At 42.6% G+C, this 16,357-nt stretch overlaps 1 protein-coding gene across 3 annotated transcripts in view; it reads left to right on the top strand.

Annotated features, from left to right (window-relative positions):
- NTRK3 (neurotrophic receptor tyrosine kinase 3) overlaps positions 1-16,357 on the top strand; it is a 460,883-nt gene that overhangs the window by 389,445 nt on the left and 55,081 nt on the right. For all 3 annotated transcript variants that reach the window (XM_087704304.1, XM_087704303.1, XM_087704306.1), the window contains one exon: positions 9,177-9,420. In XM_087704304.1, coding sequence (XP_087560430.1) covers positions 9,177-9,420 — 244 coding nt within the window. The remainder of the gene's footprint in view (positions 1-9,176; positions 9,421-16,357) is intronic.

Here is a 16,357-nt window from a genome sequence, read left to right on the forward strand (position 1 = left end):
ACTTGAATAAGTTTCTGAGGTAAGGGTTAAATATACTATGGGTTGTAAAAAGAGAAGAATGGAAACTGATATGAGGGATAGGGCATGACTGCAAATAGCTTGACTTCATCAAACTGCATGTGATTAGTCTAGATAAAAGAAGGACTAGGGGTGACATGATAGCAGCATACCAGTATTGAGGGACTGCCACAAAGATGAGGGGGTCAAATTATTTTTCAAAGTACCTGAAGGCAGAACAAAAAGCAATGGATGGGAACTAATCAAGGAGAGAAGCAACCTGGAATTAAGGAGAAACTTCCTAACAGTGAGGACGATTAACCAGCGGAACAGCTTGCCACAAGAAATCATGGGTGATTCATCACTGGAGGTTTTTAAGAAAAGATTGAACAGCCACTTGCCTCAAATATTATAGGAGATTGGATTAGAAGACATCCAAGGTCCCTTCCAGCTCTATTTTGATTGATTGATTCCTTCTATCCAAGGTTCAGAAACAGTGAAACTGCTTTTCTTTTCCTTGAACCCTCCATGGAACTGTGTGTTCTGACTGAGGCTTCCCGAGAGCATGAAGCAAACTCCTGGTCCCGACAAAAAACCCTTTTAATAATTGACTGTGAATTCTGCTCATTCACATCCAGCAAAAACTTGGCAAGGAGTCTTCGAGAGCCATGAACCAATTAAGCGAAGTAATTGTCTCCATTCGCCTTTCGCTCCTCTTTTATTTCCTCTGGGAGGGGACATTCACCATCCACCTGTGGCCTTACTCCTAAGTCGACCCCTGTTCTTTAGCTGTTCCCTTCGTTTGGCAACTCTGCGCATGTGCACACTGGGAACAGGCTCCAGCTGTTCATCTGGCTTACCGATGCCTGACTCCAAAGGCAGCTGATAACTGTCAGAAGGCCCTGGCCCCCTCTCTGTCTGACATAGAGCCCTCATCAGCGCCTTCACCAGACTCCAGGACTGGCCCATGTTCCTCCCCAACCTCCTCACTGTTTGAATCTGCTGCCAGTTCCTCTGGCCGCTGGTGGGCCACAACGTTGTGGCTACTAGGCAAATATGGGACTAACAACACAAATAGTGGTATCCTTAATCTTTACAGACATGAGAAGAAAGTCTGTGGCACTGTCATACTAAGCCATGGGCATCTTTATGTGACTGGTTAGAAATTAGGACTTAAGCCAGGGAAACGGACTAGAAGGTTCGCACTAGGGACTAAAACCATGGAGAGCTCAACTGTCATTCAAGGAGCATTTCAGACAAAGAAACATAACGCTTTCACTGCCAAGAAATCTTATGACAAACTGGATAGGTGGGGCTACTTCATTGAAAATAATTCACTATCAAGACTTTTCTTCTAGCTGTATTTTTGGCAGCATCAATTTATGGCAGCTCTTCACTAAATCTGAGATTCTCAGTCCTAGCACTGATCTTTCCTTCTGGGTTTTGTCCTCTTGCTTCCTTTAGATCAGAGGTGGGTTCCTACCAGTTCGCACCAGTTCGGTAGAACCGGTTCGTCAAATCTACCAAACCGGTTAGAAGAGGTTCCACTAGTGGATCCGGAAAGCAGGCCACACCTACAGAAGAGGTTCCAAATTTTTTTGAAACCCACCACTGAGACACACACACACACACACACACACACACACACACACACACACACACACAGACTCACACAGAGAGAGAAAGGGAAATTTAGATTTAGATTTATTAACATTTGTATGCCGCCCACTCCCTTGGGACTCTGGGCGGCTTACAGACAAGACATGAAACATATATTAAAAAAATTAAAATAAGGATACAAGTATTAAAATTTCAACAACATGCATACAGTTGGAGTGGGGTGGGATACTAATCAACAGCCCCAGGCCTGCCGGAACAGAAAGAGAAAGAAAGGAAGAAAGAAAGAAAGAAAGAAAGAAAGAAAGAGTGAGAGAGAGATGAAAGAAAAAAGGAAAAAGGGACAGAGAGACAAAGGAAGAAGAGAGCGAGAGAGCGAGAGAGAGAGAGAGCGAGAGAGAACACATGGCCGGCAAGCCACCCCCACCAGGTCACATGGCCAGCAAGCCACTCCCACAAAGGAGGCCACCCCCACAGAGTAAGTTCGAAAAACTTTTGAAACCCACTACTGCTTTAGATGTATGGATCCGCAGAAGGATTTTAGCATGCACTGGCTTGATACTTTCTTATACTCTGGCCTTAGTTGACCATTAATTTGCCAAGAAGGTGCAGCTGCTCCTGGACTTGATGATTTTCCTTTTCCAAAAAAGAAAGAAAGAAAGAAAGAAATCCTAGCCACTCTATCTTACCAGCATTTTGTTCCTTCTTGAATTTTTCATCAACATGGAACAGCCAATAGCCAAACACACACAAACACACACACACAAAAAATGAATGGAGAGGCAGTTTTTCCATAATGTTGAAATCAAGGGCTAATGTTCCAGAATTCATGCAACGGTGCTCCCATTTTTTTCCCCAGTAATGATTATTTGTTATTTCCTAGTATTTATGTAATTGGACTTTTGCGTCTGTTTCCTCTCCTGCTACGTTGGTTAAGCAGGATTGTAAAGTAATTGTGTCAATAATTTAGATAGCAGCTCCACTTCTAGGTCTCTGGTTTTGCCAAGGCAATTATTCTGTTGTCAAAGCTGACACATGACTGGGGGGTGGGAGGAGGGGGGGAGGGAAGCAAACTTCTTTCCTCTAGATTTCATTTATTTCAGCTGGCATCCAGAGGACAAGAAATATAGGGATGCTTCCAAAAGAAACAAGCCTTGCCCTCTTCAAAGGAATAGAGGAATACTTTGCAAAATCTGAAAACTGCAGACTCCAGTTGCAGGATGACTGGAAGAGAGTTGTCATTCTTGATGTATCTTTCCTGTTTCCATTTCCCCTATAGTCCTGTTGTCTAAATGTGGGCAACTCGGAGAGATTAAATGCATTTTCCAAGTCAATCTGACAAGCTAGCAAAAAGCCAACAGCTTTGTTCCAGTAGATTTAACAAAGGAATATTGACATATTCCCCCATGCAAGCAAGGTCAGCCAGGCCATTTGTTCCAGGAGCAGGATTTCTTCCCCACTTCATGGGAGAATTGAAAAAGACACTGAGCGAGATCACAACAGGGGCAAACGTTTAAAGCCCCTCCAAGCCCTGCCACCATTATATACAAAAATCCCAGCTTGGGACATCGATATTTGCTATTTGTCTGAAGGAGAGGCTAACTGGGTTTTCTTTCCTGGCGAAAATGCTGATGACTCTTTATTGCATTTATAGCACAATGTCGGGTGGATTATCCATTTGATAAGGTAGTTACATCTTAAAAGAGCCAAAGTAGCATCATCTATCTAGACTAAGCACTGTCATAAAAAACTCGTTCAAATAAAATGACTTTTCATTGTTCCCTTAAGATTCTGGGGACATGGCTAGTTTGTAGGAAATAGGAAGGGTAGTGCTTTCTCCATGCTATTTTGTAAACATTCAGGCACAGGTAAGGATTGATCATTCTCTCTAGTCTAGTTTTTGTTTCTTTCAATGAATCAAGGGGATGATTCATTGAAGGAAATGGGTGTAGACTAGACTGATCCCTTAACATACCAACTCCCTTTTTATGACCCTGTAATCCCTTAATTTGTGGTAGAGTTGGAGCAACTGGATGGAGCTGAGCATTTAATGGCCAGATGCCCTTCCTGATGCCTACATGGAGTTCACAGCAGATATTTTTTCTTTGCATCCTAGGACAGAAGCATCTTCCATTGCCTAAGATTGAACTCTCAACCTTCCAAGTGGGAGGCAAGCATTTTACCATTAAGCCACCGTGCAGCTCTATCACTTAACATACTCACATGTTTATTTCATATTAAATGAGAGGTTGTGTAACCATGGTTTGCTGAATAATTTCATTGTGTACATGATGTACAATGGCAATAAAGGCTATGCTATACTATACTGCACTGCACTGCACCGCACTGCACTGCACTGCACTACACTACACTACACTAATAAGCCTCAGTGGCCCAGTTAAGCCATAAATATTAGTTTACAACTGGTATACAAACCAAACGAGCATGGTGCTAAATGTGACTCCTGCCACTGTCTTGTTTAGCAAGCAAGCCTCCAAAGCTACCATTCTGAGAAGGCCATCTACATCCTTTAGCCATAGAGATGTTTATGGAGGTTATCAATCATCCAGGACATGGTTGTCCCAAAGGTGCTTTTTTCAAAAGACAACTGGATTTTCTTGGCTTTTTATTCCCCTTTGAAAACACTTCACTTCTCATCCAAGAAGTTTCTTCCATTCTAACTGACTGTTGGAGAATGATTGGTGAGAATGGATTCCCCAGCAGTCAATTAGAACTGAAGAAGCTGCTTGGAGAAAGTTTTTTTTTTTAAACAAAACAAAACAAGAAAGTCCAGTTGCCTTTTGGAAAAAATACCTTTAGAACTAATGATAGCATCTGAGTCCTGGCTGGGAAAAGATAGAAGTTTAAAAATCCCTTTCAAATAAAACTGAAAACTCAGTAAGAAAAGGAAATGTTGAGTTTTCCAACAGAAAAGCTTTAACTGCAATATATAAACTGAGAAAAACCCACTCTCAATCATATGATTATTGCTTTGTTTTTCTTCAAAAGTGAGTCCTTCCCATGACGTTCAGAACGTATCTTTGAAATATGAAGACAATGCCTCAGGCGGCATCTTATTTAATTTATTCCCTCTGCAGGGTTTGGGATGGTACCTGTTTTAAGGAGGAGCTGTGTAAAAGTGCAACAATTTCACTAGAAATCCAATATTTTCCTCCCTTTGATTCTAACCCCCTGGAAGATAAACTACCCGTTTCTGTGGTTGCCTTCCAGAAGTTGTCTAACATAAAGCTGCTCCATAGAAGAAATGGAAGCTAAGAGGATATCCCCCAACTGTGTTTGTGTTTGCTTTTTCACTGTTGCTCCCTGCTGCTTTTACCTTGGGCATTTTAATTTATTACTATGGCGTGATTTTATTATTGTTAGCTGTTGGGAACCTTAGAGTATTCTATGGCACACAAACCTCATCATATATCATTCCTATCGTATCTCATCAACATGGGGAAGGTTGGAAAATCAGGAATCTATGCAAGCCAGAAGGAAGCTTAGGTCTCCGAAGAGAAAGAACCTCGCAGATTGAAATTTTCCATTTTTTTTTTTGGTTGGCTAGGCTTCTGCTGCTGTTGACAAAGGTAAAAATGCCAGCAGCTGTTTTAAAGAAAAAGGAAATGAGCCACAAAAGAGACATTGCTGTACGCCAGCAGAAAATCACAGCCCCACGGTTCTTATACCACATATTAATGATCTCCGGGGCACTACTTCTAACAGGTGGAATGCTGCTATGGATGATAAGCCGAGCAATTGATCAAACAGCAAAGGTGTGATTCCAGAGCTGGATGAGAAGACCTCCTTCACGTGTTCAGGGTGCAATTCACGAGAAACAAACAGCCTCTCTGTGCAACATGTGGTTAGCTCATAGCCTTGATGCCATTATAAGGCCATTTTGGTGCATTTTGAAAGGATAATGAAAATAGGACGGTATTCACCAATACTATTGTGAATTGAATTGGTTTCTTAACACAATTTTTGGCAGCAGAGACAAACTGTGACTTTATTTTCGTCAACCAGGCTATCCATCATTCTAAAACGTTGAGAGGTAATCTGTCCTGACCGAGGCTTCCCAAGAGCATGAAGCAAACTCCTTGTCACAACAAAAAAACCTTTTATTAATTTACTATGAATTCTGCTCATTCACATCCAGCAAAATCTTTCAAGGGAGGATTTACAATCACAGACCTTATCTGGCTTGGAGAGCTGCCAGGCCGATATCTGCAAAACTTGGCAAGGAGTCTCGGAGAGTCACGAACCAATTAAGCAAACTAAGACTCTCCTATAAACTCCGTTCCCTTTTCACTCCTCTTTTATTTCCTCTGGGAGGGGCCATTCATCGTCCACTTGTGGCCTTACTCCCAAGTCGACCCCTGTTCTTTAGCTGTTCCTTTCGTCTGGCAACTCTGTGCATGTGCACACTGGGAACAGGCTCCAGCTGTTCATCTGCCTCACTGATGCCTGACTCTGAAGGCAGCTGATAACTGGCATACCTCTCTGGCCCCTTCTCTGCCTCTGACACAGAGCCCAGCCCTCATCAGAGCCCTCCCCAGACTCCAGGACTGGCCCAGGTTCCTCCCCAACCTCCTCACTATCTAAATCTGCTGCCAACTCCACTGGCTGCTGGTGGGCCTACAAGAATACACTCTATGTCTGCCTGATCTTGGAAAATCAGCTTAGCTTTAAATTCATACATTATTTCAAAGGATTTTTTTAACAGTTCTTTTTTCCCCCCTGGGAGACCTTTGCATTTGTACTGCATGCATGTTTTCCCCAAGTACCGTGTTTGCTTAAAATATGAGACTACATTGCAAGCTTCAGATTAGAACCCAATTAAATATTAGCCGATATTTCTCAAGAGGCATTTGAGACACTGTTTGTACATGCTTCTTCTCCTCCTCACACACACACACACACACACACAGAGAGAGAGAGAGAGAGAGAGAGAGAGAGAGAGAGAGAGAGAGAGAGAGAGAGAGAGAGAGAGAGAGATCCCAAACAAGCCACATTTAGATGTAAGATTTTTGATCTTGACACATCACAAGGCAACAGATTGGCAGCCCTGAGGCTAGAGATGTCTCACCTGTAGTGATCAAGTCTACTAAGAAAGACTACTAGTAATTCTCTACTGAAGATTGGGAGAGTTTGCTTTAAAGCCTCATGAACAGAAAATTCACGATTAAAAAGAAAAAAAACAAACAAACTCTCTGGACTATTGTTAGCCAGATTGAATTTTAACTAAATATTTTTTTAGAATACAAGTAGCCAACAGAAGTGCGTATAGTCAACACTATGGTTTTCCCAGTTGCAATGGATGGCTGTGAAAGTTGACCATAAGAAAGGCTGAGTGCTAAAGAATGGAGGCCTTTGAACTATGTGTTGGAGAAGACTCTCACGAGTCCCTTAGACTGCAAGGCAATCAAACTGGCCAGTCCTAGAGGAGAACAACCCTGACTGCTCCTTAGAAGGCCAGTTCCTGAAGATGAAACTCAAATACTTTGGCCACCTAATGAGAAGGAAGGACTCACTGGAGAAGAGCCTAATGCTGGGAAAGATGGAGGGCAAAAGAAGAAGGGGACGACAGAGAATGAAGTGGCTGGATGGAGTCACCGAAGCAATAGGCATGAGCTTAAATGGACTCCAGAGGATGGTAGAGGACAGGAAGGCTTGGAGGAACATTGTCCATGGATTGCGATGGGTCGGATACAACTTCGCAACTAAAAACAAAGCCTAGCTGTCTTTCCCAAGAGAAGAAGGTGATATATCTTATTAGGGCACATCCTGGATGCTTCCAACAAACTTGAACACATCTGCTCTAAAAAGAAATGTTCCCACAAGGGAGAAATAGATTGAAAAGATGATGGATCTGACAAAGAAGGCAAAGCCAACTGCCCAAATTAGGGACAAGAATTTAAATAGTTTTATGGTGATTTGGAAACCATTTCTGGATTCTCTGCATGAAAGAGACAAAAATAAAAAATTGACTTTGGGTTTTGACAATTAATTGGATTGCTGTTATAGAAATGGCTTATATTTATTTTTGTTTGTCAGTATATTTATTAATTATTTGAGCCGTGGTGGCACAGTCGTTAGAGAGCAGTACTGCAGGATTCTTCTGACTGCCAGCTGACTGCAATTTGGCAGTTCAAATCTCACCAGACTCAAGGTTGACTCAGCCTTCCATCCTTCTGAGGTTGGTAAAATGAGGACCCAGATTGTTGCTGGCAAGAGGCTGACTCTGTAAAGTGCTTAGAGAGGACTGTAAAGCACTGTGAAGTGGTATATAAGTCTAAGTGCTATTGAAAGTGCTATTGCTATTTCTATAGCCGCCCATCTCAGCAAAGGAGGATGGCTCACAGTTCAATTATTTACCATAATTTAAAAAGTTGATATTATAACTTTATCATGTATCTTATGACACCAAAAAAAAAAAAGTCAAAAGTCTCTGGTTTTGCTTTTTTTAAATTTCTTTTTCCCCTTCCCCTCACTTTATTGCCTTTATTCCCTTTCCTTTCCCATTTTCCCATTGTCTTTATTTCTATTTCCATTATATATTAAGGGAGAAAAAGTCATTTAGGATAAATGTATTTTAATAAACATAAAATAAAAAGACATTCATTTTAATAGAAATAAAATAAAAGGATATATACAGTATTTATTTTAAGACAAATATAACAAATACAAATTATATATACATATACATATACATATACATATACATATACATATACATATACATATACATATACATATACATATACATATACATATACATATACATATACATATACATATACATATACATATACATATACATATACATACATATACATCAGTGGTGGGTTTCAAAATTTTTTAGAACCTCTTCTGTAGGTGTGGCCTGCTTTGTGGGAGTGGCTTGGCAGCCATGTGAACTGGGTGGGAGTGGCTTGGCAGCCATGTGACTGGGTGGGTGTGGCCAACTTGTAAAACGTGGTGAAATTCACTTTACAACGCTCTTGCTTAGCAACCAAAATGTTGGCTCAGGAACCCTGGCATTGAAGTGTGCAAGTCTTAAAGCTGTCAAGTTACAAGAACCTTGCACCCCTAACCCCAGGGGGTGTTCAAAGTTGACAGCTTTAAGACTTGTGGACTTCAGCTCCCAGAATTCTTCCTCTCCGTCTTCATCTTGATGATGTGCAGACGGGCGGGGAGAGGGAGCTGGAACCGGTTCTAAATGGCACTGTAGATTTGTGGAACCTCTTCTATAGAAGAGGTTAGATCTGGCAGGAACCCACCCCTGATATACATATACACATACTTATACATATATACATATACATACACACACACATACATATATAGATTTCTGTCTGTCTGTCTGTCTATCATCTATCTATCTATCTATCTATCTATCTATCTATCTATCTATCTATCTATCTATCTATCTATCTATCATCTATCTATCATCTATCATCATTCTATCTATTTATTATAGAAATTTTTTAAACAAAGAAATAGTGCCAGTTGTTCTGTTATTTGCTCTGTTGGACTTGACCCTGTCTTCTCTTCTCCAGGGCACATGGTCCAGATGCATTGATCCTTGTGGATGGACAGCCTCGGCAAGTCAAAGGGGAATTAGGACTTTCTCAAATGCTGCACATTGCTAGCCAGATCGCCTCGGGAATGGTTTATCTGGCCTCCCAGCACTTTGTACACAGAGACCTGGCCACAAGAAACTGCTTGGTTGGAGTTAATCTGCTGGTGAAGATTGGAGACTTTGGGATGTCCAGAGATGTCTACAGCACTGATTATTACAGGGTAAGGCAGGCTTGATGGGATCAGTTGGAGCGAGTGGCGCAAGCAGAGTTTGGAGAAGAGAAACTGAGTCTCTCCTGACTCTCAGTTAGTATCTGTGCCATTTGTATGAGGGGGTGGTTCTATCCACAGCAATCAATCAATGGAATGCCCAAATTCTGATGTAGTATATCTTGGGATTTAAACTACTAGGTCCAAATAGCAGAATAAGGGTGATACCTTCAGGCATTAGGTATAAAGTCACATAAATAAAACTCCAATTCTGGCCTAGATCAGTGGTCACCAACTGGGAAAATTTTGGTGGTCCACAGAAAAATTATTTGTGTTTGTGTGTGTGTGTGTGTGTGTGTGTGTGTGTGTATGTGTGTGTGTGTATACACATATATATAAATAAAATCAGGGGTCTACAAATGGCAATCCCTGGGCTGGATGTGTACAATGAATGCTTGTGTTGCTACAGAGAGTCTTCCCTTTTGGGGTCTTTTTGTGCAGTTCGGAGGGAGGCAGAAATTCTGACTTGGGGTCTGCTTCAGCTTCCTGGTGTGGGGCTTTGGGCAAAGGCTGGAGGGAAGAGCCATTGGTAGCGAAGAGCCAGAAGACCTTGTTCCAGTGGGATTGCATCATGGCCTGGAACTGGCTGACCATCTCAGCCCATTAAGCCTCCAGGGACTGGTACTTGGCCTTGCACTCCCACAGGTCTTCCCTCTGCTTGGAAAATCTATGCTTGCAGTCCTCAGCTTCTATTAAGTCTCCGTCTTGGTCAGATCCAATTTGAACTGAACCAACTTTTTTCTCATGGTGGCTGCTTAGCTCCAAAAACTGCTTCCTGTTGGGGCCCTAAGGAGCCTGGGCATCGAGGCAAAGAGTGGCTGGGAGGGGAGGGGTGGGTAGAGGCTGGCAAGGCACCCTTCAACGTGAGTGACATCAAGTTGGTCATGCCCACCCAATCACATGACCACCTTGCCACGCCCACCCAGCCGGTCATTAGGCACATCATATTAGTGGTCCGTGGGATTTAAAATTATGAATTTAGTGGTCCCTGAGGTCTGAAAGGTTGGTGACCCCTGGCCTAAATGATCCAGATCTAGGGAAAAAAAGAGACACATAAATGTTCAAATTCTTCTGAAATAATTAAATGTTAAGTATTGGCTACTGGTTACTAGACCGTTCCGAGAATAGAGTTCCCACAAAACCCTACAGTTCCTATTATAGTTTATATAATTTAGAGGTAAACAAACTGAGGATCAAATATGGGTTCCCCCCCCCAATTATTGCATCAAAAACTTTCATCAGGGATTTCTGCATGTCTACGTCTTGCCCGTAACAGCCAAAAAAAGCCTCCTTCAAAGTAAAGAGAACTACCATATTTTTCAGAGTATAAGACGCACCTTTTTCCCTCAAAAAAGAGGCTGAAAATCTGGGCGTGTCTTATACACTGAATACAGCATTTTTTGCCTCCTGAAACCCCGCCCCCTTCACCAAAATGGCTGTGCAGGGCATGGATAGCCTCTAGGAAGCTTTTAGAGAGCTCATGGGGGCTGGGAAGGCCAGAAAAAAATGCCCCGTTTTTTGCTCCATTTTACCCCCACAGTCCCCAGGAGTACTCTATAAGCTTCCTAAAGGCTATCCATGCCCCCCCCTTTTTTTTTTACAAAAAATGGGCTTGTTTTCACAAAAACAGGCTGATTTTTGTTCATCCCCCCCCCCCGAGCACTTTGCAAGCCCCCTAAAGGCTATCCATGTCTCTTTTTGGGGGGAAAAAACGGGCCCATTTTCACAAAAAAACGGGCTGTTTTGGGGAGGTTTGCAAATTGCAAAAAACTTTTTTTTAATTTGCCTCTTCAAAACCTTGGTGCATCTTATACTTATACTTGGCATGTTGTTGTTCTCCTTTTTGCCCGTGGACATTTTAATTGTGCAGCACTGGAACATGGCAGGGCTGAATAAAAATGCACGTTCATTCACGAGCAGCAAATTAGAAAGGACATTTTGGCAAGTTGTGAGATGAGATGGCATGCGTTTGGTGACTGTTTAATCCTCCCAGTCTTGCCTATATGCTATGTGATTCCGGGATATTTGGGGGGCAGAAGAGAGTGTCACTGTGTTCAAATGATTCCAAGGGAAGGAAACAAAACATCACCATTCTTAATGAGGTGATGACATACTTCTGCCAATTATTTTAGCAGATGCATCTGAATGAAACTGGCTGAGCCCACCAAGGGACAGAATTTCACAAATGGGATTCAGGACCCAAAAAAAGAGAGCGCTTGATTTATAACAGTAAAGCAGGGCCAATCAAGCTGGGCTTCAAAATATAAAATATTTTGTTTCCCTGAAAATAAGACCTCCTGGATAATAAGCCCTATCAGGCATTTGAATGCATGCGCTAAAATAAGCCCTCCCTGAAAATATTGCAACACAGCAGCAGCCACGAGGTGACCACGCTTGCCGCCTCCTGCACCTCAAAAATAATAAGACCTCCCCCGAAATAAGGCCATTTCGAGGGTCAAAATAAAATAAAACCATGTCTACTGGGAAACATGGTATATTTAAGAAACCAAAGCTAAGAAGGAAAAGACCTTAGATTGATGCACTTCCTAGTACAGGATGAAAATTAGTTGAGCAGCATTTAAAACTTGAAGGACAATTGAATTACTAGTTGCTGTTTCTTCTTCTTCTTCTCCCCCACCCTTCTCCTCCACTTCTGTTGTGACTATTCAACATCAGCTGAAAACCCATCTTGAGTATCAGGAGCCATTTTTCATCCAGAATCCATTCCACATTTCCTTGATGTTTTCCCCATATCGGTGAACTAAACATTCAACTATGCAAAGTATTGCCATTTCATTCTGCTCTATGCTTAAACTGTTCTACAGTTGTAAAAGATTTCCATAACGATGTAAACCAGGGGTGTCAAACTCAAGGCCCGGGGGCTGGATCCGGCCCGCGGGGTGCTTAGATCTGGAAACAGCCCATGGTCCTTCTGCCAGTGAAAATGGAGCTTGGGAGGGTTGTATGTGCCTCTCCAAGCTATGTTTTCACTGTTAGAGGGTTGCAGGAGGCTATCGCAGCCACAAACAGAGCTTCGGAGGGTTGTCCCCAGCTCCATTTTCACTGGCAGATGGTAGCAGGAGGTGTCACAGCCAGAAACGGAACTCAGGAGCCCGTTTTCACTGGCAGAGTGCTCGAGCCACCACAGGTGCCCCTGACATGAGTGATGTCAAGCTGGCCTCGCTTGGCCTGGCCATGCCCACCCTGGATCCCCAAGGTTAAACACAACCCTGATGTGGCCCTCAATGAAATCAAGTTTGACACCCCTGATGTAAACCATAAGCATAATGGAAGCCTTTATTTTGGCATGATGCCCAGAGAATATCTAGGTTTAGGGGATCTGGTGGCTCAGAAATTAGTACTGAGGACTGATCATCAGGCCAATTCTTTTATACAAAAGAATTGGGGGAAGATTTATTAATGATAACACCACCTTGGCAAAAAGTATTGGACTGACTGAGGTCAGTACACTATTTTTAAGAATTACTCGTTTGAAATGGAAACTCTATGTCACCTCATTAGAAATGGGACCTCTTGGTGACCTCAAACTTTACATTAAGGTTTCCACACATGCATATCACACACCGCATATATTATGCCTGAAGACCATGGCTTGTCTTCAGAAGTTGTGGTACTCCATCACTGGAGGTCTTTAAGAGGAAGTTGGACAGCCGTTTGTCTGAAATAGTATAGGATCCCCTCCTTGACCAAGGGATTGGACTAGAAGACCTCCAAGGTCCCTTCCAATTCTGTTATTCTGTTATTTCTTTGGCTCACCCTCAAACTATAGAAACCTTCCATGACTGTCATAAAAAGGTGGATGATCGCCTGGGGAGAATGCTTTCAAACACATGTAAAGATCCATATTTCACCCATGAGAAGCATTCCTTAAAAACAAGCATACTGTAAATGTTTTATTTATTTAATGCAGTGGTTCTGCTGGCTGGAGAATTCTGGGAGTTGAAGTCCACAAGTCTTAAAGTTGCCAAGTTTGGGAACCACTGATTTAATGTATCTGTCGCCCATCTCACTATTGAGAACTCTTGATAGACACAGTCCAAATTTCATAGAAAAGTAGTTTGGTTATTTCTCTCTTTTTCTCTACTGCTCCATCTGCATTCACCACACTTCTTTATCCACATTCCACTCCCTGTCATTCTCTCTTCAGCCCAGCGCATGATTTCCACAGCCTCTCTCTCTCTTTTTCCCAGAAACAAGCATAATTCTGGAACAAGCCGCTCCTTGTATTTTTGCTAGGTCTTTCATTAAAGAAAAGACATTGATAAATTAAGGGGAATCCAGTGGAGGGCAACAAAGATGATTAAAGGATTGGAGGCCGTGACCTGTGGAAGGAGATTACGGCAAACTTAATACAGGGGGCTTATGGAAAAAGCAACAGGAAGGGTAACTGATAACTGTGTGTAAATTATGAGAATAGAAATAATAGGCAATTTAGGCTCATTTGAGATGCTCTCTAGCTGGGGCAGACACAGTTTAGACAAACAGATAATTTGTTGGGGTAAAGGATTGGATGATTAGGGGAAGAATGGGTTTCAGGAATTGGGTATGTCTAGTCGGATGAAAAGAAGGACTAAGGGAGATAATAGCAGTCTTCCAATATCTCAGGGGCTGCCCCAAAGAAGAGGGAGTCAAGCTATTCTCCAAAGCACCTGAGGGTAGAACAAGAAGCAATGCAGTGGTGGGTTTCAAAATTTTTTGGAACCTACTATGTGGGTGTGGCCTCCTTTGTGGGAGTGGCTTGCCAGCCATGTGACCTGGTGGGGGTGGCTTGCTGGCCATGTGTTTTCTTTCTTTCTTTCTTTCTTTCTTTCTTTCTTTCTTTCTTTCTTTCTCTCTCTCTCTCTCTCTCTCTCTCTCTCTCTCTCTCCTTCCTTTTGTCTCTCTGTCCCTTTTTTCTTTTTTTCTTTCATCTCTCACTCTTTTTCTTTCTTTCTTCTTATTTATTTATTTATTTCTTCCTTTCTTTCTCTTTCTCTCTCTCTCTCTGTGTCAGTCTGCCTGTCTCTCTCTCTCTCTCTGTGTGTGTGTGTGCGCGCGTGTGGCAGTGGTGGGTTTCAAATTTTTTTGGAACCTCTTCTGTAGGTGTGGCCTGCTTTCCGGGTCCACTGGTGGAACCTCTTCTAACCGGTTCGGTAGATTTGACAAACTGTTCTACCGAATAGGTGTGAACTGGTAGGAACCCACTTCTGAAGCAATGCATGGAAACTAGTCAAGGAGAGAAGCAACTTAGAAGTAAGGAGAAATTTCCTAAGAGGGAGAGCAATTAATCAATGGAACAGCTTGCTTTCAGAAGTTGTTATAAAATGCCCAGAGGTGGGCTTCAAAAATTTCAGCAACGGGTTCTCTACTTGGTTGATGGGAGGGCATGGCCATGGTGGGTGTCAGCCACCTGCACCATGGGGGAGGGGTACATTTTCACCTTTCCCAGGCTCCGCACACTTTTCTCAAGTGAAAACGTCCTCCCTCGGGCTCTGGAGGCCTTCCGGGAGACCCATTTTTCCCCTCATCGAGTATCTGGATGGGCCCTGCACTTACCTCACATCCAAAATGGGCCACATGGAGACTCCTGGGAGGGGCGTAGTGCGTTGGCAGCGGCAGGGCATGGTGGGCGGGGCAAGGAAGGGTGAGTTTTTGAGGTTCTCCGAACCAGCCATAACCCATTCTCCCAAACCCGGGCGAACCTGTAGCAGCCCACCCCTGAAAATGCCCATTCATTTTGAGTTTTTAATATCTTTTTTTGAGACATTAAGTATAAGAAAAGTCACCAGTCCTTAAATCCCACCTAAAAAAATCTTGTAAAAGTTTTATCAGAGAGGTCAGGTCAACGTGGCCAAAAATCAGACTGAACATGGGGAAGCAAATGGGAATAACACCCCTCTCCATCTATTCCTTGCACTTCCTAAGCCTGGATACAAAATCAACTTTGTATCCAGGCTTAGGAAATAAATAGGTTTTGATAGAAATAAATCAATAGTTCAGTTCAGCTTTGGAAACCACGTAACTTTTTTTTAAGGTCCCCCCCCCCACTCCTGCTGGTGACCACGAGTGGTCTCTCTGCTTCATAGAAAGCTTGTTTTCGGTATTGCATCAAGAGTTTTACATTCTGGGTCAAAAAAAACCCATGCCAAACTTTTCATTTCAGCTGATTTTAGCTAAATGTTATTGTAAGTTCTCCTGCTGATTTCCCCTGTAGATTGCAGCATTTTATCATCCTCCGGAGAGAGAAAGCTGTGTAAGATTCCATCAGAAGGTTAATATTGACACGACAGGTCCAAAGCTTTCTGCAGGCTAACAACTTCATTCAAATGTATCAGAGCTCCCTATCACCCAGTTTGTGTGTGTCTGTGTGTCTCTCTGTGTGTGTGTGCGTGTGTGTACGTGCAGGCTTGTGTATATGCATGCAGGTGCATACATTGTGGTGTTTTGACTCTCTTTTAGATTCAGGATTTCACTTCTGGGGTTTGTTTTGGTTCGTTTTTATGTCTTCCTCTTTTCTTCCTCCTCTTAATCAAAGGAAGAAAGAGAAAGCACCATCTGGCTGGAGCCCAAAATAAGATGCAAAGCAGTCGCGAAAAGGTGAACCGCTTAATTTTCCCCGTTACACGTCTGCCTACAACAAGCAGACCTTTATGTAACAAAAGCAGGGCAGCGTTCCGCTCCTCCTCAGCCTCTCCGTGTTCTGCTTTAAGACAGATGTGTCCTTTCCAATGCAGATTGCCTAGGAATGCACTCGGCTGTTTATCCTGCTTTGACAGGACGGAAGGGTTTTGTTTTATGGGCGTGGAAGATTATTTTTTCCCCCAAAAAATACAAAGAGATCGGAGATAAATTGGCAGACGGGAGAGAAAAGTCAAAAGAAAGCTGTCTT

This window comes from Thamnophis sirtalis, unplaced genomic scaffold (genome assembly GCF_051295495.1).
Source record: "Thamnophis sirtalis isolate CommonGarterSnake01/CBP01778 unplaced genomic scaffold, rThaSir2_p1.2 scaffold_2, whole genome shotgun sequence".
NCBI classification, from domain to species: domain Eukaryota; kingdom Metazoa; phylum Chordata; class Lepidosauria; order Squamata; family Natricidae; genus Thamnophis; species Thamnophis sirtalis.